The 25,366-nt window shown below is 38.1% G+C and overlaps 2 protein-coding genes across 2 annotated transcripts; one reads left to right on the top strand and one right to left on the bottom strand.

The window, feature by feature from the left end:
* Positions 1-6,464: 6,464 nt before the first annotated feature.
* Positions 6,465-10,753, bottom strand: ednrbb (endothelin receptor type Bb). The gene is made up of 7 exons (XM_088016456.1): positions 10,328-10,753; positions 10,067-10,179; positions 9,649-9,853; positions 9,309-9,449; positions 9,082-9,215; positions 7,714-7,822; positions 6,465-7,097 (listed from the first exon to the last, which is right to left on the bottom strand). Exons 1-7 carry the CDS (start codon positions 10,742-10,744, stop codon positions 6,942-6,944), a joined length of 1,275 nt encoding a protein of 424 aa, XP_087872582.1. The 5' UTR covers positions 10,745-10,753; the 3' UTR covers positions 6,465-6,941.
* A 902-nt stretch (positions 10,754-11,655) lies between these two features.
* Positions 11,656-23,238, top strand: LOC106919600 (uncharacterized). The gene is made up of 14 exons (XM_088016452.1): positions 11,656-11,930; positions 12,033-12,084; positions 14,365-14,367; positions 15,755-15,876; positions 15,990-16,063; positions 16,986-17,081; positions 17,209-17,367; positions 17,553-17,710; positions 19,934-19,980; positions 20,097-20,212; positions 20,840-20,919; positions 21,035-21,190; positions 22,116-22,344; positions 22,520-23,238. Exons 1-14 carry the CDS (start codon positions 11,663-11,665, stop codon positions 22,754-22,756), a joined length of 1,797 nt encoding a protein of 598 aa, XP_087872578.1. The 5' UTR covers positions 11,656-11,662; the 3' UTR covers positions 22,757-23,238.
* Positions 23,239-25,366: the final 2,128 nt, after the last annotated feature.

The following is a 25,366-nucleotide window of genomic DNA, read 5'->3' as shown; positions in this document are numbered from 1 at the left end:
TCTCAGAGGTTCATAAACTGTAATAATTAATTTTGAGAAGAGATTAAAATAACACTTAGAAAAAAAAACTGATTTAACAATACAGTCAAAGTAGCACGAACTATGTTTGAACCACAGAACTGACATGCTAACAAGGGAAGGTGGACATCAAAACTATGCCAACAACTGATTATATATTAATCAGAATAGCAACACCTTGTAACTCTGGAGGAGCTGCAAAAATCCTGAGCTCAATTGGAAGAATCTCGACCGCTATTTTTCATGCAATCTACAAACCTGCCTTTTTTTTATCTAAGAGTGGTTGGTTGTGGCTGCATCATGCTGTGGGGAATCTTCTCTAGAGCACAGCCAGGGAAGCTGATCAGATTTGATGGGAAGATAAAAGGGTCAATCCGAAAAGAAAACCCGATGGAGGCTGCAAATATGAGACTGAGGTAAAAGTTCACCTTTTACATGAACGAAAACCTTAAATCTGCCACCACAGCTACAATGGCATAGTTTAGCTTAAACCATAGTAATGCAACAGAAAGGTCAAGTCAAAGCGCAGACCTAAATTTAATTGAGGATCTGTTGCAATACTTGAAATATGTTGTTCAGATCCCATTCAATCTGACTGTGCTTCAGCTACATTTCAAACAATAAGGAACAAAATATTCAGTCACTTGATGTGCAAATCTAATAACCCAAAAGATTTCAGCAAAAGTTGGTTCTTTAAAGCATTTACCTTCCCCTTTATGTTTGTAGACTATGTTATGCTAGTCAATCATGCAAATTTCTAATAAAAAACATCAAACTTTGTGTTTGTTGAATTTTGCCAAAGAGTAACATTTGTTTTGTGGATTTTTTTTTTTTTTTTTTTTTTGGGGGGGGGTGTTCAGTTTCACTCCTAATTTGTTGGCAAAGCAGCACAGAACAAAGAGCTCTAACTTTAGACAAAAGGAGATGGAAAACAAAAATCAGAAAGACAGATCCCAACACCACAAGCAAGAACTCAATGTGGCATTTAAACCGAGGGAAAAAAAAAAAAAAGAAGAAAAGAAATGCTCTGAACAACATCAGTTTTCTTTTTCCTTTTTTATCCCGGGGCCCTGTTTCGAAAGAACTTGTCTCTTTTTGCCATCCCTCTGTCTCCTGAAAGGAGAAATGCACCCCCATTGAGTAGAAAGACGAATGTGTTGGAGATCGGCTTCAGTGTGCGAGACAGTGGTGCCTTTTTCTTTGTCTCTCCCTCTGGAGCTGAGCTTTACCCTGGGAGCCCTGCAGGCCAGGGAACAAACAGAGCTTTGTGAGCACCGACCCACTGTGCCCAGCAGCCACACTGCAAACCTTCAGCTCCTGTGCTAATAAGACGCCACAGATGAGGAATGCGCTCAGCTGACAGAGGAGGGGGCGCTTTCTCGCATCCACCTGTGCTTTCATCATTGCCCATCATAACAAACATGGGCAGGCGGGGTGCGTTGTGGATGGTGAAACCTCTCCTCACCTATCCATCCTCCTGCCACTAACGCCGAATAGGATATATTTGGGGGAATTGATCTTTTGCTGGAAGAATTAGGGCTAATCACAGCCATGCAGTCACGAGAGCTCCGTGTAAATATGTCAGTAGTCTGTCATAAATTTGAGCGTTGCTGCCCAAGAGGCACAAAAAGTGTGAACAGGAGTGAGAAGTGAACCACTCTAGCCGACGTGTCCTACATTTGATTGCATGTTTTCCATTACACCCAGACATGAATGCAATAAATAGTACTGACAGTCCATTTTGCACCCTAACGATGAACACAGAAACCCTTTTAGGCTTGCTCATTATGTTTGTCTGTGAAAAAGCACCGCAATACATTTATAGATGCTGGCACTGGAGAACCTGTTACCCGCAGCTTTGCACCAGCAGAAACAAGCCAAGCTAGGGAACATTTGTCTTTTCTTTTCTCCTGAATGCTCAGAAATACATGGCTGGATGAAGGGTTGTTCTGCTACAAGGCTTAAATGCTTTTTAATCCCATGGTTGAGTGACCACTTGCAGTTCTGCCCAGTACTCTGCCTGCCATTTGCAGGTCCCTCTGAAGTTTTTCTGCCACTTGCTCGCCTTTCTCTGCCTTTCTCTCAACACCCCACCTCCTGTTTTGTATGCGAGTCCCAAACGGTTTTTAATCAAACGCCTGCTAGTACTGCATAAAAAAAAAAAGGCGTGACTTGTTTATTTCGCAGAGTTAAAATTCCAAATACTGGTTATAGACCTGCCTGACTTCAGTGAATTATTGTCAATGTTATGAAACATTATGGCAATTACTCTGCACACACTGCAGGGATTTTTTTTTTTCCTCTCCGCGTATTGCACTTGGTTGCATGGTGTCCTTGTTACACTTAAATAGAAAACCTGTACTGTGGTGTGGGTGTAAATTGGACACAGTACTGGAATTTGCACCACTGCTCTGCGAAGGACAGACTCTGTGTGTGTGACAGTTAGTGTGGTGGTGCTGCAGCAACCTGCAGCGGATGTCAAGAGTTGTACTAAATAAGGTAAGGCAGTTATATTTAAATTATAACACGAGATGTGGTCTTGGAGAAGATAACGGGAGAATATTGTGCATTTGTAATGAAAAATTATGTCCAAATCATAAAATAATATTGAAAGGGTAGTTTGAGATATTTTAAATTTGTCTCTGATAAAAGGTAATAAGCAGTTTGTATAAATCCACATTAGATGGCCCCAGAAGTGAAACCTGCCAGCTAGTCTGAGAGGAACCAAGATCGAAAGCTACTTTTAATATACTGAAAAACATTCAGTCTCAAAACTGTCACAGTGGTTAGTGTGAACATTCAAGTAGAGGTCAGAGATTTTTTTAAGTGCATGACCAGAATAAAGAAGACCCAGGAACACAGCAGACATCTCACAGATAAAACTGTCCCACACCACGCAGGGGGGATAGTAAAAGCATGGAAGTGCTCTGGTCAGATAAGACCAAAGCTGAATCATTTGGTCTTATTGCAAAACATTATGTTAGGCAGAAACCTCTGCAAACTTATGACTATTCATACAGAAAATGCAAGTAAAGGGAAACGCTCCACCTCTGATCTCCCAATGGAAACAGATTTCATGTCCATACAATGCAGGAATAGCACAAATGTGGAAATTGTGCTGCAATGCCAATTTCTACAAGACTTTTTCCATATTTAACAGCTACAAACACTTTTAAATCACCTTTCTACAAAGATCTAAATTTAATTAAAATGTTTTGTTTATTGCTTAGAAGTAAGAAGTCAACAAAATTTGTGTTTTTTGATTTTTAATGACAAAAAAATTCACGCTTTGTGGCTCACATGAACTATAAACTTATTTGTTTTGGCTTCTGTGGCAAATAGTTTGGACACCAAACTCACTTTGAAAAAATCCCTTTAAGTGATAGAAACCTGACCAATCTTTCCAACTCTTCAGCCTCTGTGTCCAACCCATCTGGATTTGCAACAAATGAAGTTGTCCAAGAGGATAATCTACCCATCAACTGTGAAAATCCAGAACTATCCCTTTAAAACATGCCAAACAAATAACTGCTGTGAGACTCGCTATCAAACGGTGACTTTCATTTCAACTTAAATCCTTCAAATAGGTTTCCCAGAAGTTGCACATCATCCTTTTCCAGAGTAGATTGAAATGAAGTTATAGATAGCTCAAAGCAAAATCAAATGAGGACTTCACATCTACAAACTGCCGGGAAGAACGTAACAGCTCACTCACAAAGCAATGTCAAGAGGTTTGCCAGATGAAAGTAAAAGTTGCTTTGAGAGGCGCAGGAAGTACTGACAAAGTTTATGAAGAAGAAAGTAAATGTCTTTTTAATCCTCAGCAGCAAATGCAACAATGAGGGAGCCTGCACGCTTAGATATGTCACCCCCGGGGCAGGCTCTATACTTAAGACTTACAACAGCCTCATTATCTCCCTCAACTCACATCAGATCCTAGCAGCAGTTTGTCACAGGCAGGCTCCTCTCTGCCACCAGGCATCAGACCAATTCTCCTGCAACACTACTGTACATAATTGCCATATGGACAGCGTTTTGGAGCCAGACTGAAGACTAAAAAGCCCTCCAGGCAGATTCCCCAGATAACTAAATGAATATTTTATCTCATTTCCATCTAATTTGCACTGCATTATAATACAGGAGTGAATTTTTTAATTAATTGATAGAACAGATCAAACACAGGTTTGCACTTTGATTTTTTTTTTTTTTTGGGGGGGGAGCTGTTATTTTGATAATTTGCATGACTTTTTTCCCATGCCAAGCTTTTTAATCTCTCGGAATTTCGGCATCTCTTTATAGCCACACTATAATAAAACATACAGCAAATTAATAACTGTCAGTGCACATAAAATGCCTGTCTTGGTTGTGTGAGCACTTCTAGTGAGAAGTTCTTTTTTTTTTTTTTTTTTTTTTTTACCTGCCACCCCGCTGATTAATTAATTTCACACTGTTTAATTAAATCCACAGTCTGGGGAGCCTGGGCAGCACCACGGGGAGCCGCATGTGAGCCTTGTGCGTACAGAGATTACTAAAGAGGGTCTGAGACTCCTGCTCCCTGGCTGATGTTGACGCTGACGTCACCCTCTGGATACCAGAGCCTGATTGTGTCAATGTCATCTTGCAGTTGTGAGCCTTTTCTGCCGGGGACATGATAGCACACGGCTCCATGTGTGGATTTCCAGCTTACGTTTCCGCTAGCACAGAGAAGCTGAGCATTTCACAGCATCGTCCTGAAACTAGCCTTAAGATTAGACCGTATTTTGAGCTTGTGGTATGCGGTCAGTGTACAGAGGCTGAAAAATTACACAGATTTGCTTCTGTATAAATAAGAACCCTTATCAATATCCAGATGGCCTGCTGTGAGATTCTCACAGCATTATGACCAAAATACGAACAGCAGCTGAAAGCTGGAGTATTTTAGAAAAGAATATGCTTCTGAAATATTTGTTAAAGCTGTCCCTAAGTTATGACTATATTTTATGAGACAGATAATCTGTAAAAATAAATAAATGTATAAATAAAAAAATTGAGCTCCTCCATCTCCTCCCTGAGTTACTATTGCCATCTGCAGAAATGCGCCACTCCCGGTCAGAAACAACCAATAAAGAGCCAGGAGGAAGGTCTTGGCGCTGTAGGTCATCCACATGTACTCGCTGCTCAATGTGCTAATGGCAGAGAAGTAATTCATATGAAAACCATTTATCATTGGTGGCCATCCTAACAAGCCTGAGCATTCAAGACAAGCTCAGGTGTCGGAAGAAGCTGTAGAGCTGCAGAGAGCCAGGGGGAGAGGGTGAGCAGCGCATACACAAACTTAATTGACTGTGCTAAGACCCTCCTTCAGGTTCTGATTGGTTGTTTCAGACTGGGCTGTGTATTTCTGCAGTTTTCAATACTGAGGCAGGTGTGCAAAATGACAAAGGACCCAGACAAGCTATTCAGAGGGAAAGTGGAACATGTGTGGTGGGAAGAAAACAGGGAAACTGAGGAAAAAGAGTTTAATTATTACAAAAGAAGATGAACTCAAACTCGAAGAATCTACAAAGCAAAGGGAAAAAGTCCAGCAATAATCCAGGAGACATAAATTCAAATACACAAGGAACAGAGCATGAGAATAAACTCAGAGATTAAACTCAGATAAATGAGTTATGGCAACAACACAGAGAAATTAATTGAATAGGACCAGACATATTGAATATAAATATAAAACAGACAGTTTCATTTTTTCATGATGTGACTTCATGAGAAATAAAGAATTAAAAGGGGAATGATTTTTTTTTTTTTCTAAGACGAACTTGCAGACTTGAAATTGTGATTTTAATCAAAAAGCACTTCAATAGAAGCTTAGATGCAGTTTACAGTAAAAAAAAAAAAAAAAAAAAAAAAGAAAAAGAAAAATCACAAGCCACACTTTTGTGTAAGCATCACAAACATCTCCAGTATTCACACATTTTTATTCAAGCTGCAGAGTTCACTGAGACGTGATAAACTTTTAATCAGCATTCCTGCACGCAGACTGATATAGCATAAGCTCGGGGAGCGACGCGCTGTTTGCGCCTGCCTTGTCCTGTGACAGGAAGACCTATCAGGTGCTAAACCCTCCCCACCTCCTCCGACCCCCTAACTCCTCCACCCCCCTCCCCCACCACCATCCCTCCTTCTCTCGCTCTCTCTTCTCCTGACCTCATTCTGTCATCTTCGTTTTCCTTCCTCCCCACTCTCAGGTCTTTCGTAAAGTGTCTCCATGCATTACACATTTAACAATGTATTAAAAATAGGCCACCATCAATCAGTTCTTTCAGTGGCAGAGACTGAATCTACTCGTGGCACCAATTTGATATGTTTTTCTCCAGGTTCAAGGAGGAAATGACAGCGGTAAACTTTTCACATACTGCTCATAACACTGGAATGAAAGGAGCATTTTAAGTGATTAGAGAGCTCGGAAGTCATTTTGAATTCACATCCCTCTTAACGTACACACAAACATACATATATACATATCCATATATTATTATTCATGCATGCAAGCCTTAAGCTGTGACGGGATACATGTTGATGGGTGCCAAGTCAACACTGCATCCAAAACAGTGATTTAAGGAGTGTGATGCATGATACAGGAAAGGTACAAGGTGAAGCCTGATGTAATGGTTGGAAGCGAGTCAAGCCTCAGGGGCAAATAATAGTGCGAACAGTCTCACTCCAGGTTGCTCACGCCAAAGCAGATGTTCAGCTGACGACAGCATTACAAAAGACAGTGCCCCGCGTTATTCAGAGGCTCCCTGCGTTATCGGGTTGGCGTGTCGGAGGCTGTCGAGCTGCAGACAGGAGGCCCCGGCTTGGTATTTGTTTTGAACGCCACACTTATTTATTGAAGAACTATAGACAGGATCAAAAAGTATTTTCACGGTTCCACTGGACTTTTGTTAACACAGTAAGGTGTTAACAGGTGGAGGCTCCTTGTGAGCTTTGATGTTGCTGCTTTGCTCTGAGGCTTGATCCTGCATTTTGGACTTCAAAACAGACTGCGCTTCATCGCTGGCACGGGCTTGAAGAGGCAGACACAGACTGCACAGACATGCCTGGAGGACCACATGGAAAAATTCAGCTAGCACACGTCAACATCACAGGGAGAACATCTTACTCCTGTCGTGTAGAGCTGATCCACAAAACAAAACTGAATTAGTTTAGAGAGGTGGATATTATAATAAAATGGATCTGTTTTATTTATTTAGTTATACTACAACACTAGCAGTGTAGCAACCCCCCTCAAAAAAAACAAATGTTAGATGTGAACTGTTGTGGTAACCTAATGTGAGTCAAAATGAATCTGTGAATATTTCCAATATCTTCCTCTGCGCTTGTAGTACAATAAAGAGCTTTAAATGGCTCATCTTTAAAAAAATGCCTGCAAGTCACATTTTCTTCTTCATAGCGCGTCAGTTTGATTCACAGACTATCTGGTAGATTGCCAAGTGACGTTTTTCTTTTTTTTTTTTCCCTGATAATGTTTTTCCAGGTCATTTTCACTTATTACCCCCTGAGGTGTGCAGTCTAGCAGCAGTCTTTACAGACATGACTCCATTACGATGCCCCACACACACACGCACACACACAGACACACTCACAGCTCATTCAACAGACACCTGCGATGTTCTTAACATATAGAAGTCTTGTCTGAACCGTGGCAACACTCACCTTGAAACATCTCTTGAATCTTTTGCTGACGATGTACAGCGCAATAGGGTTGATGCAGGAGTTCAGCGAAGCCATGTTAATGCCGAAATAGTCAAGGATGAGGAAGGCGCTGGAACGGAATGCATACTTTAGGAAAATGACCTGCAGTACCTTGCATGAGAATTTCATTTCATATCCCTTTAAACTGCTCTGTAGGTTTTCATGCTATAGTCACAAACTAAACAGTATTTATTGAGATTGCTTGGAATAAACAACATAAATTACAGAGTAGACATGAAAGAAAAATAAAATAGGTTGTTTTAAATGTGAAAAGATTTCAGCGAATCAAAACACTTTCCTCTTATATTTGAACTGTAGATATTTAGAGCTCTTTCAGAGTTATCATGAGTTTCCTGGTTCTTCTTTGGATAAGTACAGTTTTTGCTTGGTCTGTCAGTTTAGCCATGTTTTGGTAGGTTTGCCATACCTTTTACTTCATCGAATAATGGATTGAACATTACTCTAAGAAAAGTTTGGACCTCGAGATGTCATCTTATGACCTATTCCTGATTAAACTTCATTGGAGCCTTATTACAGTTTTGTTCCAACTTGCTTGCTGTGATCCTTGGTCTTCATGATACTGTTTCTTTCAGTATCTCAAAATAGGTGTATTTACACTGAGTTCAAATTAAACAGGCTGTGTGACTTCTGATCGTCTTAGATTTTAAGGGGTATCAGTCTAAAGAGGGCTTAATACTAATGTATGCCACACTTTTCAGATTTTTACTTGTTAAAAAAACAACTATGAATTATTTACTTTCAACAGTTTTCTACTAGATTATGTTGGACTATGAAATAATGTGTATTCAAGTTTGAAGGCGTTACTGCGAATGGCTTTGAAAATATTCTTGCAAAGACCTTCTAAAATAATCTGGTCTCAGTTATGTAGTGGGTTTATATTAGATTTGAGTAAAGTGTGATACATGTGTGGTTCAAAGATGACATGGTAAAACATGGTGGTGGTAACATCGTGCTATGGGTATGATTTAAATCTGTAGCTAAGACTGAGCACAGAACATTGGGCAAAACATTCAGTCTAAATATCTAAAGCAGTGAGACACAGCTCTAAAGGAAACATTGCATTGCCTATGGAGGTTTGCCACACCCTTTAGATCTGTAACATTTTGAAAACAAATGATCATTTTCCTTCCACTTCCAATTTAGGCATGACTTAGTGTTGTTCTGTCATATAAATGTATATATTTCATTATTTTCACCTTTAATTCTGTGGTTGTGTGACAAAATGCGACACATTTTATAGGTTATGAATAATTTTGTGAGTGACTCCATTAGAGTTTAAGTTTCAAAAAAAGTAATGACAATGCTCACCTAAGTAGCTGGCACCTGTTTGGATCCTTCTCATCATAAATGGTCCATTTCAGGATTCTGCTGAGGTACAGGGGTAACCAGCACAGCGCAAACACGGTAACCAGGCAGAAGACAGTTTTGGCGACTTCTCGTCTCTTTGGAAGGAAAGATTTAACACACATTCAAATTAAAATGGATGCTGCTATAGGTTACACAATGAGATTGAAACTAGAGGATAATTTTATAACCTGTTTAATGTGATCACTTAATGTATTCTCTGTGTTTCTCAGCATCTTTCTGGTCATCAGCGTGTAGAAAACTGCAGTCCAGGTTAGTGGCATGCAAAAGTAAAAGCCAAAGAGCCACCAGTCCTTTATAGATTTATAAAACTGTAAATTAAACAAGACACATGGCAGAAAAACCGTCATTGTCCGTGGCAACGGGACAGCACCAACAGTACCATACTGACGTGCGTATTTATAGGTCAACGGGGACACCAATAAAAGCATACTTGACATTTCAAGGCTTGCATTTGACAAAATTTGAAATCTTCTGTTTACTTTGTGCTGCTGAACAGCACGGCATTACCTGCATGAACTGTGTGGTTTGGATGGGGTGAAGCAGACATATCCTCAGATGCTTCTCTTTATAGTCCATTGTTATCATATCAAAGCCGACAATTTCAGGGACAGCCAGCAGGATGGAAAAAACCCATATCAGGATTATTTCAATCGTTGTCCGCACAGAAACCCAGATGCCTTTGATTTGATTCCAGGATACAACAGCACGGTATCTGCAAAATCAATGAGAAAATGTCATGGCTTGGGGAACTTTTTTTGTCTGCGGCAATGAACAATTATTTTTTTTTTTTTTCCATTTTTTTCTAGCTGAAGAGCATTTCAAGGACTACAGCTGAACAAAATGTGTCTGCTTGATGAAATGCAGATTGTAGCCTCAAAACACTCTTCTCACGGAGGCGACAAAACAGCGCAGCTTATCTCCCTACCTGTCAACACTCAAGGCACATAAGCTCAACACAGTAATCCCAACAGAAGTTTTTTGGATGAAGGGGACAAGTTTGCATATTATTAAACCGAATGGCCAATCCTCTGCCAGGAGCTGCAACAAAGACGAGGACAATTCGGTTAAGAGAAAGAAGAAGGATATCAGGATCGAAGTCTTCAAACAGAACAGAATGCAGAAAAGCAGCAAAGGGTGCAATGTGTTTTTCTCAATGCTATTACACAGCATACGGCAAATAACTCACTCTGTATGAGTTGATTGGAATATCTATCACAATGTGGATCAGATCCCCTACGGCGAGGCTCGCAATGATAATGTTAGGTCCACTTCTCATGGTTTTGTTTGCATATATGACTTTCAACAGAGTAGAATTTCCCACTATTCCAACGACAAACACCACCACAGAGACCATAATGTTGACATATTTGAAGGCGCCTCTGATTCCAGCAGACTCTAAGCACATGGGGGGCTGTGCTCTTTTTCCTCCCGTTGCTTGGGTTGGAAGAACCGAGATGTTGGATTGCTGTTTTTCCAGTGCTGAAAGACTGGGGGAAGCTGTTTCATACGCCGTGATTACAGAGAGTGGGTCTGAATGCTGATCACTGGCCTGTAATGCTACAAATATATTTCCAAAACACAGAAGGAGAGTCACGGTCCTCATTGTTTCTGATTTCCTTAATAAAATCCTGAAGGGGTTTTTGCTAAATCTGGGCTAAAAAAAAAAAAAAGAAAGAGAGAGAGAGAGAAAGAAATGCAATAATTAGCATATATTGCCTTTAGATTTGCAGCAAAGCCATTGAGGTAATGGAAAAGGATTAATTTAATTTCCTGATCAAAAGGCAGAAAGAAATGATCAAACGGAGCTGAAATAGTGTGATACAGTGAATTATTTCAGCCTACCTTCGGTTGTACACACTCTGTGTGAAGCAAGCCGCTGTAAAACCTTAAGAAAAAATAGACTTTATATTTAACACAAAAGACGACGCTCTGTTGCCGTGCCTGTTACGAACGTTCATATCCAACTGAGAGAAATCAGGGTTTTATAGACTAAAGTATTGTTGTCAGCATTACTCATCTATCTGTCAGTAGTGACTGTAATTACTCCCCTTGATGCATCATTCTGAATGAAAGGGTGGTGGTGAAGTGTACTGTCTGTTATCCAGGAGTGAGATCATTTCAGTCTTCAGTGGGTATAAAATTGTACAGTTTCTCCATCTTACTGTTTTTTTTTGTTTTGTTTTTTTTTGGAGAACTCGGTGTCCAATACTCGCTGAAATAAAGTTCTTTAATTTTCTCAAAGTGCTCCAAAATGTGTATTTCAACCTTGCGAGAAATCTGTCCTCAAGCTACAAAGCATTCCACACACTCTTTCAAGTCGCTGTAGATTAAAGTAACGAACAGAAGGGGGGAAATAATCTTTTGAAACTATATGTGACATTTTTGATGATCTTGATGCACAGATACTGCCAGGCAACGGCGCTTGAACAAAAACAAATAGGATAGGGGATCGGAACTGTACCGTGTTCAGTCAGCTTTCTCTGGAGACTCTGCTTCGTTTGACATATCACGTTTTGAAAACATGAGTCTGTCTCCGTCCCAGGAAGAAGCTGCCTCTTCCTCTCCTGAGAGTCCCAGAGAAGGTGACTTCTCCTCTCGACAGCTTTATGACAACTCGGAGAGCCTGGAGGAGCATGAGACATGTGACGACAAGAGAGGCCCCATTGTTAATAACGTAGCCGACAACTACTCCAGCTCCCCTTCCGAAGCTCAGATCTGTGCTTCGCCGGTGACAAATGACCTTGAGAATGTACGTGCTGGCATTTCTTCCGAGGAGCAGATTGAAGAAAGTGAGTTGGAAATGGGGGGGGGCAAAAAATATGACAAATATATGGAGTCAGACTGTCTTTATGCTCTACATGAATCTAATTTTCTGTTTCTTTGGCGGGTAGGCCACTCAAGAGAACCAGAAGATTCAAGTACAGCGTTGTTAGAAGAGAAACTGTAAGAAAGTAGTAATGTAGAAATATTTATTTTCTTTTTTTCTCTTTTGCTCATTGATGGCTATATGTATTGTTTACTGTCGTCTTCCTATATCTGTTTTTAAACACCATTAGATTTACTTTTTTAACCTGTTTAAAACTGCTCTTTTTTTTAAAAATCCTTAAAAGTTATAAAGTCTAAGAAACACTCAGAGTGAAATGCATTCAAATTGTCTTGTATATTGCAAAAAGGGCTTTAGATACCTGTTCTGCAATTACACATGATCCCAATTCTTCACATCTAAAATCAAAAACCTGAGCTCATTATTATGAAGAATTGTCACAAAAATACCAATGGAGACATGCAAAAAAGAACCCTGCTCAGCCATTTTAACGAGTTTGACTGCTGGAATGCTAATAATGATTATTTCCACAGGTTTTTAAGAAGGATCTGAATCACTAAAAAGTATCTTAAAATTGATACTTTAATTTACGTAGTTTTCTTAATTGTTCAAGAGATGACCGTCTCATTTGCCATAAAAGATCAAACTTATTGGTGGAATTTAGATCCAAGTTAGAAATCATTTCTAGCTGAACTAGATGAGTTGCCATGGAATTAAATTGTTAATTGTACAGCTGCAAAAACTAGCAGTTGTACTAATACAAATTTGTAACAAATTTTATCCATAAATTTAGTAATTGAATATATGGTACAGTGCAAAAGGAAATGTGCAGCCCGTCAGTAAAAATAAACCATAAGTTGAAGATGTGTTCTCGAACTAAACTTTCAAACTTTTTAGTAAGTGTGTTAAGGATACATGAAAATACATTTTCAGGACAAATAAATTATTTTAGCAAATGGAAATTTGTAAAAAAAAATAATAATAATAATTCAAGATTCAGTGTTTGTGCATTCACCTATTCACATATTTTTTCTTTGGAATGTGACACCACATTATTTATGATTTTTTTTCATTCACCATATCTAAAATCGTTTATGAATATGATCTAAAATGTTCGAAAGAAAATGAAGTCTTGGAACTGCGGGCATAATACGTCTGGGCAATGCTACGTGGCATGCTATTGGCTAACCAATCCAGGAGGGTCATTTGTTTTTCTTTGGTGGTGATTGGCTGTAGCCCAAAGAGAGGAGAGTTCAGGGTCTGCATCCTTCGAAGGACCCGTCGAAGACCGACGAGAATAAACGACGACCGGAAGAGAAAAACTGTGAATTCAGACAGGTCTAGCCTTCAGCTAGCTGTCTCGCTTCCACCGCAGCGTAACTCATGTTGCCTAGCAACCGTAACAGAGTGAAGCTCAGAGAGCGGCAAAGGAAAAAAAAAAAAAAAAAAAAAACGGAGCCGTAGTTTGTTTTTCAGCTATATAGGTTACTCCAGAAATCTGTATTATTCTTCACCTTTTGTAGTAAAGGCTGTTCTATAGTAAAAAATATAAAAAGTAAAATAAAAAATAAAAGTCTGCTAGTTTGATTCTAAAACTTCCAAACATGTGTAGCACATTTCTACAAGCAATGAATAAAATAAGTTATTCATTTTCAAATATAGCCTTCGGATTTCAGATAAGACATTACATTTAAATAAAACTATTATGTTTTAAGGCCTAATTTTAATCAATAAAATTAATTTTCTCAGGAATAGATTTAATACTTTAGTAACATTTAGTGTTTTACAACTAGAATTAGACTGAATAATATTAGTGTAATATCCACTCATTGGGGAAAGCTGGCGGTAGTTTTTAAAACGATGTGCCGGGAGTCAGGCGTTCTCTCTCGGTAAACCGAACCTGGAGCGCCCAGTCAGCTGACAGCTGGCAGTTGAATGTAGCTTTAAATACAGGATTAAATGAGTGATGTGTCTGGTACAATGAAAATAAGTTGTTTTTTTTTTGTTGTAAATTTTCAAAGATATAGTTATGGTAGTTTTTAAAGATAGTATTTTTCTTTTTTTTTTTTACTTCTGTTTTGCTTTGCATTCTGTTGTACTGTATTTTCTCTTGTTCATTTCTTGCACATTGGCTTTGTCTTCATTTTTTTTTATTTGCCCACACCTGTGTTCCAAGATGTGAATAGTCCTTTACCAGCGTTTTAGTCATCCCCCATACTCTACCTGAACTATAAGCCTTTCTTTGTTATCTGGTAGTCATTTACTGCTTGTTCAAACAGGCTTTTTAGGATTTTATTTTTTATTGGGTATGTGTATTTACCAATGGTGCAACAGGTCATACGTGCCTCCTTTGGCAACTAATGTTTTAACACTTTATTTCTCTGACTTTACATTTAAAGGAGGTTGATTGAGTCCAATGAATAATATTGACCTGCACATTGGTTAGATCAAAGATTCTAATATTTTATTTTGAAGAGAAAGGTCCAAACAAGGATCAGAATCTCAGTCAATCTATAGTGTTATATAGAGGTTTAGGTTTTCAAGTAAAAATATTCAGAAAGTAGGATAGAACAAAATTACCATATATTGGTAAAAAAAATGCAGATACAATTTTGTAAATGTTTGATTTGACCTCAAAATGTTTCTTACCTATTTACTAAACCATTGGAACTTTGCTGAGATCAACTATTGTAGCTAAGAGTTTAATACACAAATACTCTATTCTTATATTATAGTGTTTATATAAAAACTAATAATATCTCATATTTTTAATGTCCTTATTTTTGTCCCAATATTTCACACATTGGCCTCTGATACTTCAATGTGATGAAAGTAACACATATCTACTTAATTTAAGTGTATCTTATTTCAGAAAATTTTGCAACATGTCCTATTTTCATTTATTGAGGTTCTGATTCCCCAAAGGGGACTTTTGAAAATATCCTCCCATAATGTCAACGTGAACTAACAAAGTTCTTTACATATGAAAATAAAAAAATAACTAGTTTTTAAATGAGTACAACACTCCCTTTTCCAGGCCTTATAAGATTACACATGAAGGCTACAAAATGTTTTGTAGCAATTGCCTTTTTTTTTCATATCCAAGTCTGAGATAAACAGATCAAACTGCAAAAGTGCAAATAGAGAAGGAACCCATGTCTGAAATAATACAATATGTCCCTGAACTCCAATAAATAAAGAAAACTGATATCCTTTCTGTCTATGCACTTTCATTGACCATGTTTCTGCTCCTGGGTCAAACCAAAATAACTTTAACTGACCTCCTTTTGGTGCATATGGTTTATTGACGTTTCAGAAAGGAGAAAAAAAATATTACAGGAAACTAAGCAGACTGAGCACATTATATCACTGGTGGTTTGTCAAAGTTGGCTAGAAAAATTTTCCAGAAGGGTATGGACTCATGCATAATCAGCTGAAAATGTCACGTGGACGACATGAAAGAGTTTGGTGTGAAAAGACAAAAACTGCAACACTTTGAAATCTCCTAGGCCAATATAGTAATAACAAAAATGACATGTAGTTTAGCTTTGTCTCAATTTTAACCAGTAACAATTCTATGTGACCAGACTTAAATCAACGTAGAAAATAGATTGAGTTTGATCAAATACATTCAAGATGTTTATTTTTTCTGAGGTAGACAGAACACGTCATTAGTGACCGCTGCAGCTGATCTGTATCAGCAGAAGGTGTACTTTGTATGCTTCAGAAGTATTTCAGACAGTTGAATAAAACTGTAGCTGAATCTTATCCCTCTGTTCTTCCATGCAGCCCAGACTCACCGCATTTCATGGAGGTCTGCTCACTGGATGGAAGATTTATTACGCTGGTGAGCACTGAAACGCAGACAGATTGGGAGAAGGTGGAGCAGTGCTTCTCTTGCAGCTGTCAAGGTAAGCTGTGTCATCAGTTTTGGTGAGAATGGGTCACCTGTTCCTACCCCCATTTTTGCCTCCCATGACTTATAGACATCTGTCAGATTCCTAATTATTTCTCCGTGGTGCAGTTCAAAAGAAAGCGGAGACTCTCCAGATGTGGCAAGATGAAATGTACAGGGACGCTGTCATGGTGTATTTGGAGGTAGGCTGCTCAAATCAAAAGATATCTGGGTTATGTAAACAAGTCAAGCAAAAGCGCATGCTTTTGTTCACATAAACATGCATGAATAAATAAGATCTGTATGCAATCCTCTGTATTTTGAGATCAATCGGTACTTTTTTTCTGTATTTATTCAGTTTTTAGTTCACTATAATCAAAATTACTCTCTTCCTAACAACAGTCTCCTTTTTTACCTTCCGCTTGAGTTACTGATGTAGATCGGTGATGTCCAAAGTGCAGCCCATGGACCATTTGCAGACCTTGGAATGAATTTTTGTGACCAGCGATTGCGATTCAACAATGATACAAATTTGCCCCACTTGTAAAAGCTGTTGATGCAGATGGACATTTAGTTTTAATTTTCAGGGCAAGATTTTCTCTGAAATTAGAAAATGAGATACACAATGTATGCATTGTACATCTTTTAATTACCAAATTGTTGTCATTTATGTTTAATTCGATAATTAGCAGAACCACACTCAAAGCAGGCTTCAGCACAGTTGTCTATTAAACCTATGCATCAAGCAAAACACATAAACCCAGAAAATATGTTGGAAATGTGTTTTAGTAATGCAAATGGCAAAGATATTGTTTTTATTATTGTTTTTTTGGCTCCACAATGACCTACAAATAACCTTTTATATTAACATCAGACTGATTAGTTCATTGGATTTAAATATTAAATATCGAATGGGTAAAAATAAAGGTAATTGAAAATAAAAAAAGTGATTTTACAATCTCAGTTATTAAAAATTCTTACAGCCTTGTGGCCTTGATTACTGTCAAGTTGTTGATCGTGGCCCATGTTGCACAACGTTTGGACATCACTGATTCAGATTAGTTGTCATTTTTGATCAGCAATCAATGTGCGATTTTTTTGCTGAAGTTTTTTGTTTCACATTAGGATGCAGGAGAGGGGGAGTATGATGGTCTTCATCTGGGACTCCCTCGTGTCATAGCATGCAGGCGAGAGCCAAAGTTCGCTCCTCGTGTTTTCCAGGTGGTGCCAAGCAAATTTAGTGCTTAGAAAAAGCAGCTGCAGTCTCTTTTTTTGTTGTTTTCCCTCAGTGATAGTGTGGAGGCTATAATATCAGAGGTGAAAGGTAATTGTGAATCTGTTCTTCTAGCTGGAGCTTCCAGGAATTAAGATTAGGAAGAAGAAAGTTCTTCGTAAAAAATCTTCTAGCAAACCTCTGTGTGAGTTCTGTCAGCAGAATCGGCGTTATCAGCGTTTACTGTCCCTTTCAATCATCAAATCACAGAAAGAGGAGGTCCTCTTAGACAGAGTGAGTGTGCCTTGTTTTACTTTACATCAATTCATTAGAAATGATTACACCGCAGATAACCTTTACAAAATGACAGGATCGCCTCATTTGTTGTTTGACAAGGTTCACTGGTGAGTAGCACCAGCAGTGGAAAAAATGAGGAAAAATAAAATAAAAAAAAAAACTGTTGAAATTGTTTTATCCAGGACCTCTATTATGAGGAAGCTAAAGAATTTGAAGAAATCTTGCAAAAGGAAAAGGAGAGACTGGAACGGAAATACACTGGTATACCGTTTGAGGTGGATGAATGTATGTCTATGAACAGACAGGAGTGGGAGACTGAAGAAGAAGAACATAGAGGATTGTGAGTGGTACAGCACTCTCTTTATACTGCAATTCAATAGACGGTACTGTTTGCAGAGCGTACAGAACCTTTTAAAAAATTATTAATCCTCACTTTTTTTTAATTCAGATTTTACCATGTTACAATCATAAACTTGAATGCATTTTTCGGAGAGTTGATGTGATAAGCCAACATGGGTTTACATTTTTTTCAAGAGGGTGGGTGGCCTTTGCGGTGGGTATTCTGTGAAATCAACTTTTTCTGAGCTATACGTCACAATATATAATTCCCCATGGCAGGGCATTCATAAACACTTGCAGATGCAAACCCCCTTCCTCACTCACTTCTGCCAGACTGGTGGAAGCAGCAGCAAGCAAACACCTGGTGGAAATGAGTATCTGCTGAGCTTCTCATGCAAACTGCTTCTCAGTCCCAAGCTCTTAAGAGCAGTTACAAACGGCATGATGGAGGGGCGTTGAGCTGAAGGGAGAGAGCGGGAGCTTTTTAAAGAGAACAGGGGGCAATTTCAAAGCAGTCAAATTGCAAAATGAAGTTATTACACATAACTTTCTTTCAAGTTACATGTGATAGGTTGCATCTCATAAACGCAGAGAAAACATCTAAACTTTTGGCTTTAATACTGCACCATAGAGATCCACAACTAATACTATTAATTTCCTCCACAAATTCAGCCTTTCTAAAAGAATGGCAAAAAAAAAAAAAAAAGCCATTTTGTTGGTTTAGCAAGAAAGACTGGCATTTTTCCACATCAGACCAATATTAGATGGTGACTGGATTATGCTGTTGTCAGAGTTGATAGATGGAGCTGAGCTGCCAGAGACTCAAAAACTTGAGACAGGCACCAGAGATTACATTTCCAACAGGACAATGATTTTTATACTTATAGAATTGAATGAGAATAGTTTTGATCAAAACACAATTTTGTGTTTGAACGTGCCAAAGTCTAGACCTAAATCTAGAAAAGGATCTGTAGCAGAGTTTGCCAATCCAATTTCAGTGAGATTAACCTTTTTTTGCAAAGAAGGACAGGCAAAAGTTTCAAAGCTGGTGCAAGTACACCCCAAAAGACTGGCAGCTGTAACGTTAGCAAAAAGTGATTCAACAAAATATTAACTGAAAGGATGTTGAATAAAAATACACACTGACCAAGGGCGTAGGTTTGGTCTAAGTTTTGGTGGGGACCTTGACACCCCCCCGCCCCCCAGGCAGCACAGTGAAATGCCCAAGAGCACCGAACATTTTTGAGAAGGGGGAGCAAACCACATTGGCTTAATAACCCCCTCCCCCCAACCATAACCATATCATACATCTTGTGTATACAACCAGATACAGTCATACTCAGCAGATCAGTTCAAGAACACTTTACTTTTTCCTTTACAAAATTCAGCAAACGTTACAAGTAAGATCAAAAGAAATATCCTCTGGATACAGCAAACACAATTGCAGATAAGAAGAAATCAATAATAAAATAAAAAAGAAAAAATATTACATAATTAACAGACCTATTCTACCTCACATTCAGTGCTGACCTTACTAAACACCGGACTTTACAACAAATGCGTTGCGTGATAGATATCTAACTTATGGGTCCACTCACTGTACTTACAGCCGACGTAGCGAAATAACTTCTAATGTCTGTCCTTTTCTTTTTTGGTGGCGACATGGTCTCGGAGACTCAGAAGGAGACGCGTGTGCCCAGCTAGCCGCCGCCTTTTGCAGCTAATCAAAGAACGTCCGACGATTCAACTGACTCCCCCTCCCCCCACCCCCCCGACAGCACCGTTCCGACACGGTCTCGGAGGCTCATAATAAATGTCAAACTAAGAAGCTTCCGTTCCGCGCACCGCCTGTTGCTGCTAATCAAAGATCGTAGATCCACGTTCTTTGAGCCAATATGGCAAAAATTGGTCGGGACTTTTTCATATCCCGTGAATATTGGTCGGGACATGTCCCTACCGTCCCTACCCAAACCTACGCCCATGACACTGACCATCTCAGATTTGTGTTTTTAAAAGGCAAAACTGTGCATCCTATTCCTTTGTTTCCACTACTATGCATTACTATGTGTTGATCTACCACAAAACATTATAAAGGCCATCAAGTGATGGTAAATCTTTTACCACCGCCATGCAGTGGTTGCTGTTATTTTTTTACAGTATGCAGTAGTCGCTTATATTGCACTGTTACATCTATTGTGTAAACTATCTGGATTTTCTAATGTAGGATGAAACGTTTGCATCACCAGAGAAAAAGACGATTTGAGACCCCAGGTATACAAGTAAACTTCTTTAGAAAAAGAAGCCAACAAGATTCTGTGAAGCACGTTGCATACTAAACCTCTTACTAAAGAAATACAATGAATGGATGTTCCCCTTTTGTTGCTCAGGCACGTTTCCAATGTCAAAGGATGTAAGATACGACCTTCTTAGTTCTCCAGAGAAAACGCAGGGATCTAGCATTATTGTGTCAAGGTCGCAAGAAGAGCTAACTGATGAGCCAAGGGTATGTATGTTGTATGTATGCTACAGCTCTAGTCTTTCCAAAACTGTAATTGGTAACATTTTATTTGAAGGGGTGTGCATAAGACTGACCCTTCATACACATGGCATAACACCTGTCATGAACATGAAGGAGTCTTTATGAATGTTTATGACTGTTGTCATGAAGTGTCATTCGGTAAATAATGACACTTTTAATGCAAAATCGCTCTAACAGTTGCATTGAAAGTCCATTAAAAATGCCAACTTTACATTAAATTATCATAATTTACAAAATCATGCAAAGTTGTCACTTTTACCGGACTTTTAATGCAACTTTTAGAGCAACTTTGCATTAAAACTGTAATTATTTACCGAATGGCACTTCATGACAACTGTCAAAAACATTCATAAAGACTTCTTTATGTTCATGACAGGTGTTATGTCATGTTTATGGCAGTGTCATGTCAGTCTTATGCACACCCCTTCAAATAAAGTGTTATCCAGTAATTTGTGTCTAATCAAAAGTGAATTTGTGGGAAAAAAACAAAACAAAACAAAAAAAATCAAAATGAGGGAAAGGGCTAAATACGAATTTTGATTGTCATATTGTAAAATATTTAGAAAACTAAAACTGTGTATTGTGTTGCAGACAACCAGCGTAATACAGAAATTGTACAAAGAAGGGCCTGTTTTCCTGATCAAGTATGCCGATGGATCAGGTGGTGTTTTGTATCCTTTGCGTTCTGGTAAAAAAAAAAAAAAAAAAAGGGAAAAGGAAAAGAAGATAAATTACCTATGAGAAAGAGTTTGTACATTGTTAATGGTTCTTAATAGGAAAAAAAAGTTATCCTTCTGGGAATCCAGCCATCGTAATAACCCCAGCAGAATATCCTCACTTCATTTATGTAATCCTTGAGGACAAGGACAAGAAGCCCAGAATGATAGGCATTTTCACACCTAAAGGCTGCGCTACGTGCTACCGTTCCAATGGATTGATATGGTAACTGTTTCTTGATTAATTATTTTGAAGCATAAATTAACTTCTACATAACTTCCAAAATGTGCTTTGCTGCCAACTTCTGCTGTGGTATCTTTACATGTAAACAGTCTGTTACAGAACAAATGCAGGTGAACAAAAAAAAAAAAAAAAAAAATGTGGCCAAAAAAAATATTTACATCTTCGATGGGTTACGGTTGTTGTACCGTTCCCTTATTCTTTCAAATCTGAGGGAATGACTTTTTATAATTTTATTCTTTTAAATCAATGAAAGCACATTCACGGGAACTGTATGTGGTTTGTTAACAATGAGGTTAGGGAGGTAAAAATCAAGATATCATCTAGTAACAAGTACTTATTGATCATGAAAGGATATACCCAGATAATGTGTTACTTCTAAAACCCCCAAACCATACATGATTCACTCTCACTGGTGTTGTTAATCCTCTGATGTTTCTTTGGGGCTTAGTTGTAGCTCCAGCAGTGGGCTTTGGATTTTTCCGACTTTTCTTAAGAAGGGGTTTGGTGGTGGTCTCACGTTTTGATTACTCAGCCACATTTGTCTCGATTCTTTGTGTGCTGCTAATTTGATTTGCATTATTAAAAGCGCAGCCACAAGTAGTGTTTCAAGTGCAATGTCTTTATTGCCAAGCGATCAGTCAAGAAGTTACTCAAAATATGGATTGGGACGTAGGAATTTATGTGAGCCTGCATGTGTCCAGTTCTTTCAACTCAGTGGTGATACGATGTTACCACGGAGGATAAAAGAGTGATTGACATAATCATTGACATTGTGATATTTGTGCTGAACTTCAGACTAAAACTATAATTGTAAGGAATCTTTCTTCTGGCATTTGGTTAATAGTTACACATTTGAGAGATAGTCTGCTTTTTTTTGTTCTGATTTTGCTTTTATATGTTCTTAAAGGTTGAACATAACCTCTAGTGGAGGTTTCTGCTTCGGGGAGACGGGCGAGTTGAGGAGGCGTTGGAACTGGCTGTATTTTGACCCACATGTGCACAACCTTCCATTCAAGCCCCTCATCTTCGCCATGGGGCCATGCATCTCTATCCACATACATTCACAAGAGTGTGTGTATGTTAACTTCATGTACAAGGAAAACCATGTGCGTTTCAGCGTTGGCTCGGAGCTCGAGGTGGGGCAGCACAGATGCAAAACACATTGTACATGTTTTGATAAGGTGTTTTCTTCACTGTGAAATGTGTGATGAAGGCACAGCAGCCATGGCTTACTGATGAAAAAACAGTGCATTAAAAGAAAAAGTTGTTTTTTATCCTTCTTCTTTTTTTTGTTTTTAATCTTAAATACAGCTCACTTGCCCAGAAAGCCATGCACAGCTAGGCCAAAGCATTTTGGAGAGAGAAATCCAAATGCAGAAGACAAGGATTTACTGTCTGCTTGACCAGATGCAAACCTGCATGTCCCACCCGTTGGCAAACATGCAGAACATAAAGCCACATTACCGTTTCATCGCCCGGCTGGAGAAGCTTACCAAGCAAGTGGAAAAAAAGAAGGCACTTCAAAACACACAGCCCAGTGCAAATTAAAGGAGCAATACTAAACCCGGTTTATGATTTGTGACAGTGCCAGAGTTTACAGAATTTCAGTACGTTCAATCTTTTGAGGATCTTGTGTTTGTGTTTTTTTTCTCCATAGTGACAAAAGCAAAAATGTCACCAATCACACAAATACATAAAAATCTATTGATTATGTATTAATTAATTTAATATGTTTAAAAAGCACAATTGTTTTTTTTTTATTGTTTAAAATACTGCATTTTTTTCTGTTTTTTAAATGAAAAAGCAGTTGTCTTTTTATTTAATCTACATCTACATTCTACGTTCTGGATGAGACTCACCATTTTGCCATAACATGGCATTTTGTTTAACATAATAGTAAAGTTAAAACAAGATATTTACAATTTAGTGTATAATATGTAAATACCACACACACTATACTTTATGGTATGTATGGTAGGAAATAATTTGCTCAATTAATTCCTGCTATCAATTTATCAAGTAATGCTCATTTCTACCACTTCTAGACAAAAGAAAGCTGCTGACAAAATTCACGTAACTCACAAATTGGTAAGCATCAAACAGCGTGCAGCTAACATTGGTTTTCTAATTATTTCTGTAACATGTTCCAGCGTAGAGTTGCACAAATTGACAAGCACGATGGCTTAATATGCAAGCAAGTCTTAACCGGAGTCAGGTGAGGTTCAGTTTATATTACAGCCGAGTCTTCAGTTTGAAAACATCAGTTCACATTTTTTAGAGAATAAACAATGTAAGGCACAAACTGAACAAGTGATCTCCTTACATGAGACAACTGTAAAAACCTGTCAAAACCGGTTTTGAGCTGCTTTTTACTGTGCTCAATCTGTTGCAATTTTACTTCAAAAGAAATCAGCAAAGACATAACTATAATGAGAAATTATTTTTCCATTTTCTTTGCTTAATAACCCAAATGTTTAATGCCCCTTTCCTTCATTGCTATGTTTGACTTTTAGTGTTTTTTTATAAGAGATGCCAACAATGTCTGTATTTTTCATCATAGAACAAAATGAAAACAGAGATTCTTTTGATGAATAAAAATGTTATTAACATCATATAATTTTATAAAACAGGCACGTCCTGAGTTTCAGCACACCAGGTTTTTTTGTCTCAATTTGTAATTATATTGTGACTAAAGATTCCAGTAAATTTGCACTGACAGATTAAGATTTTAAAAGATCAGCCTTAAATTAATTGTAGTGCGCTTTTAATTTGCCTGAAGTCATTGCTAACATTTGTTTCACTGTATTACGTTTCAGTTGTCTTGTTATAGGCAGACTACGGTGATAAGTCATTTCTATTAACAAGGCTGAAGTGTGAAAAACTCATTTTACAAGGAAGACAGATAAAAACCCTCTTGAATTAATATTGCTGCGTCTTTAAAATAAATAAAATGAAGTACCTGATTAAAAATGGCAATTTTAGATGGAAAGAGGCTAAATATGAGCAATATCTCATTTAATTATTGCAGAACTAGTTTGACGAAACGCAACTGGCTTTTGTAAATGAATATTTTACATCACTCACTGAAAGATTGGTAATTAGTTTTCTTCCCAGACTCTTTAAATAATTAAGCTTACGCAAATACTGATGGTGAGCACATATACAGTAATGGTTAGAAAAAAGGACACCCTTGATAAGTTCAAGGATATGCTAACCTCAAGTGTGCAAAAACCACACACCATGTCATTATTTATTAAACAAAGATGAAGTCCAAATGAAAATGTTTCTGAAAAATTAAGTTCGTCTCAAAAAAAAAAGCTAGAACTTAATTAGGGTGTGCTTTTTTCACAGCTGCACGACCCAACTCTAGAGGAAAATACATGAAAGGCACAGTCTTTAAGACTATCCGTTAAATCGCAAACAATTTTTCTTTTGAAATCCTTCTGAAGTTTTCGTGGGCTAGTCGTAATGTCTACCATTTATGTAAACCCACTTACACTTTATTACACTTTACTCTTACATTGTTTTTACACACTTGATTGCCATTCTCGTTTAGACACTTTTCAAAAATAAAATTAAGAAACTCTGAAGAGAAAAAAAAAAAACGATTGTTTTAACTGGAGATTTCATTGACAGCTATGGGAGTTTCAGAGATGACGTGATCCACTTTAGAGGAACTGAATTTTTTTTATCCATAACTCTGGTATTTTTACCTCCCTTAGGTCAGGTTAGGGTTGTTAATTAATGTGTTAGACATTAAATAACACCACCATCACCCTAACAACCAATGATGTATTCCTGATTTACGACATCTTTGTCGTTACAGTTATATGGATTTGAGGTGGATCTCTACCGATGGCAGAAACCTGAGCCCAACCGAAAATAATGAGCAGTAAAATGTAAATCCTTCAAAGAACTGAATATACAGTAATTTTATTCCAAATGTTTATATACCTACATGAGGCTTCAGGGCACCACTGGTGCAAAGGTAATCCACAACAGGATGATGAGATTTCAGGTAAAAGAAGTCTACTCTAAGGAACCTCTGTGTGCATTTCTCTTTGTGTCTGCTACACACACACTCACACACACTCACGCAGCTCCGTTATTGTTCTCTGGTTGCTAAGTTACACTAGGGGGCAAAACAGGCTGTTTTTA

The sequence above is a fragment of the Poecilia mexicana genome, unplaced genomic scaffold (genome assembly GCF_051168715.1).
Source record: "Poecilia mexicana isolate PSO_F unplaced genomic scaffold, ASM5116871v1 scaffold_2, whole genome shotgun sequence".
NCBI lineage: Eukaryota > Metazoa > Chordata > Actinopteri > Cyprinodontiformes > Poeciliidae > Poecilia > Poecilia mexicana.
This window is presented reverse-complemented; position numbering and strand designations above follow the sequence as displayed.

Bases quoted from the DNA above. Each gene is read 5' to 3' on its own strand.
- ednrbb (XM_088016456.1), bottom strand. From the start codon at position 10,744: ATGAGGACCGTGACTCTCCTTCTGTGTTTTGGAAATATATTTGTAGCA. The intron at 9,450-9,648 runs GTAATGCCGTGC...TTTAATTTACAG, and splicing joins AAACCACACAGTTCATGCAG to TTTTATAAATCTATAAAGGA. The intron at 9,216-9,308 runs GTTATAAAATTA...TTCCTTCCAAAG, and splicing joins TAAGTGATCACATTAAACAG to AGACGAGAAGTCGCCAAAAC.
- LOC106919600 (XM_088016452.1), top strand. From the start codon at position 11,663: ATGAGTCTGTCTCCGTCCCAGGAAGAAGCTGCCTCTTCCTCTCCTGAG. The intron at 16,064-16,985 runs GTAGGCTGCTCA...GTTTCACATTAG, and splicing joins CTGTCATGGTGTATTTGGAG to GATGCAGGAGAGGGGGAGTA. The intron at 19,981-20,096 runs GTATACAAGTAA...TTTGTTGCTCAG, and splicing joins AAGACGATTTGAGACCCCAG to GCACGTTTCCAATGTCAAAG.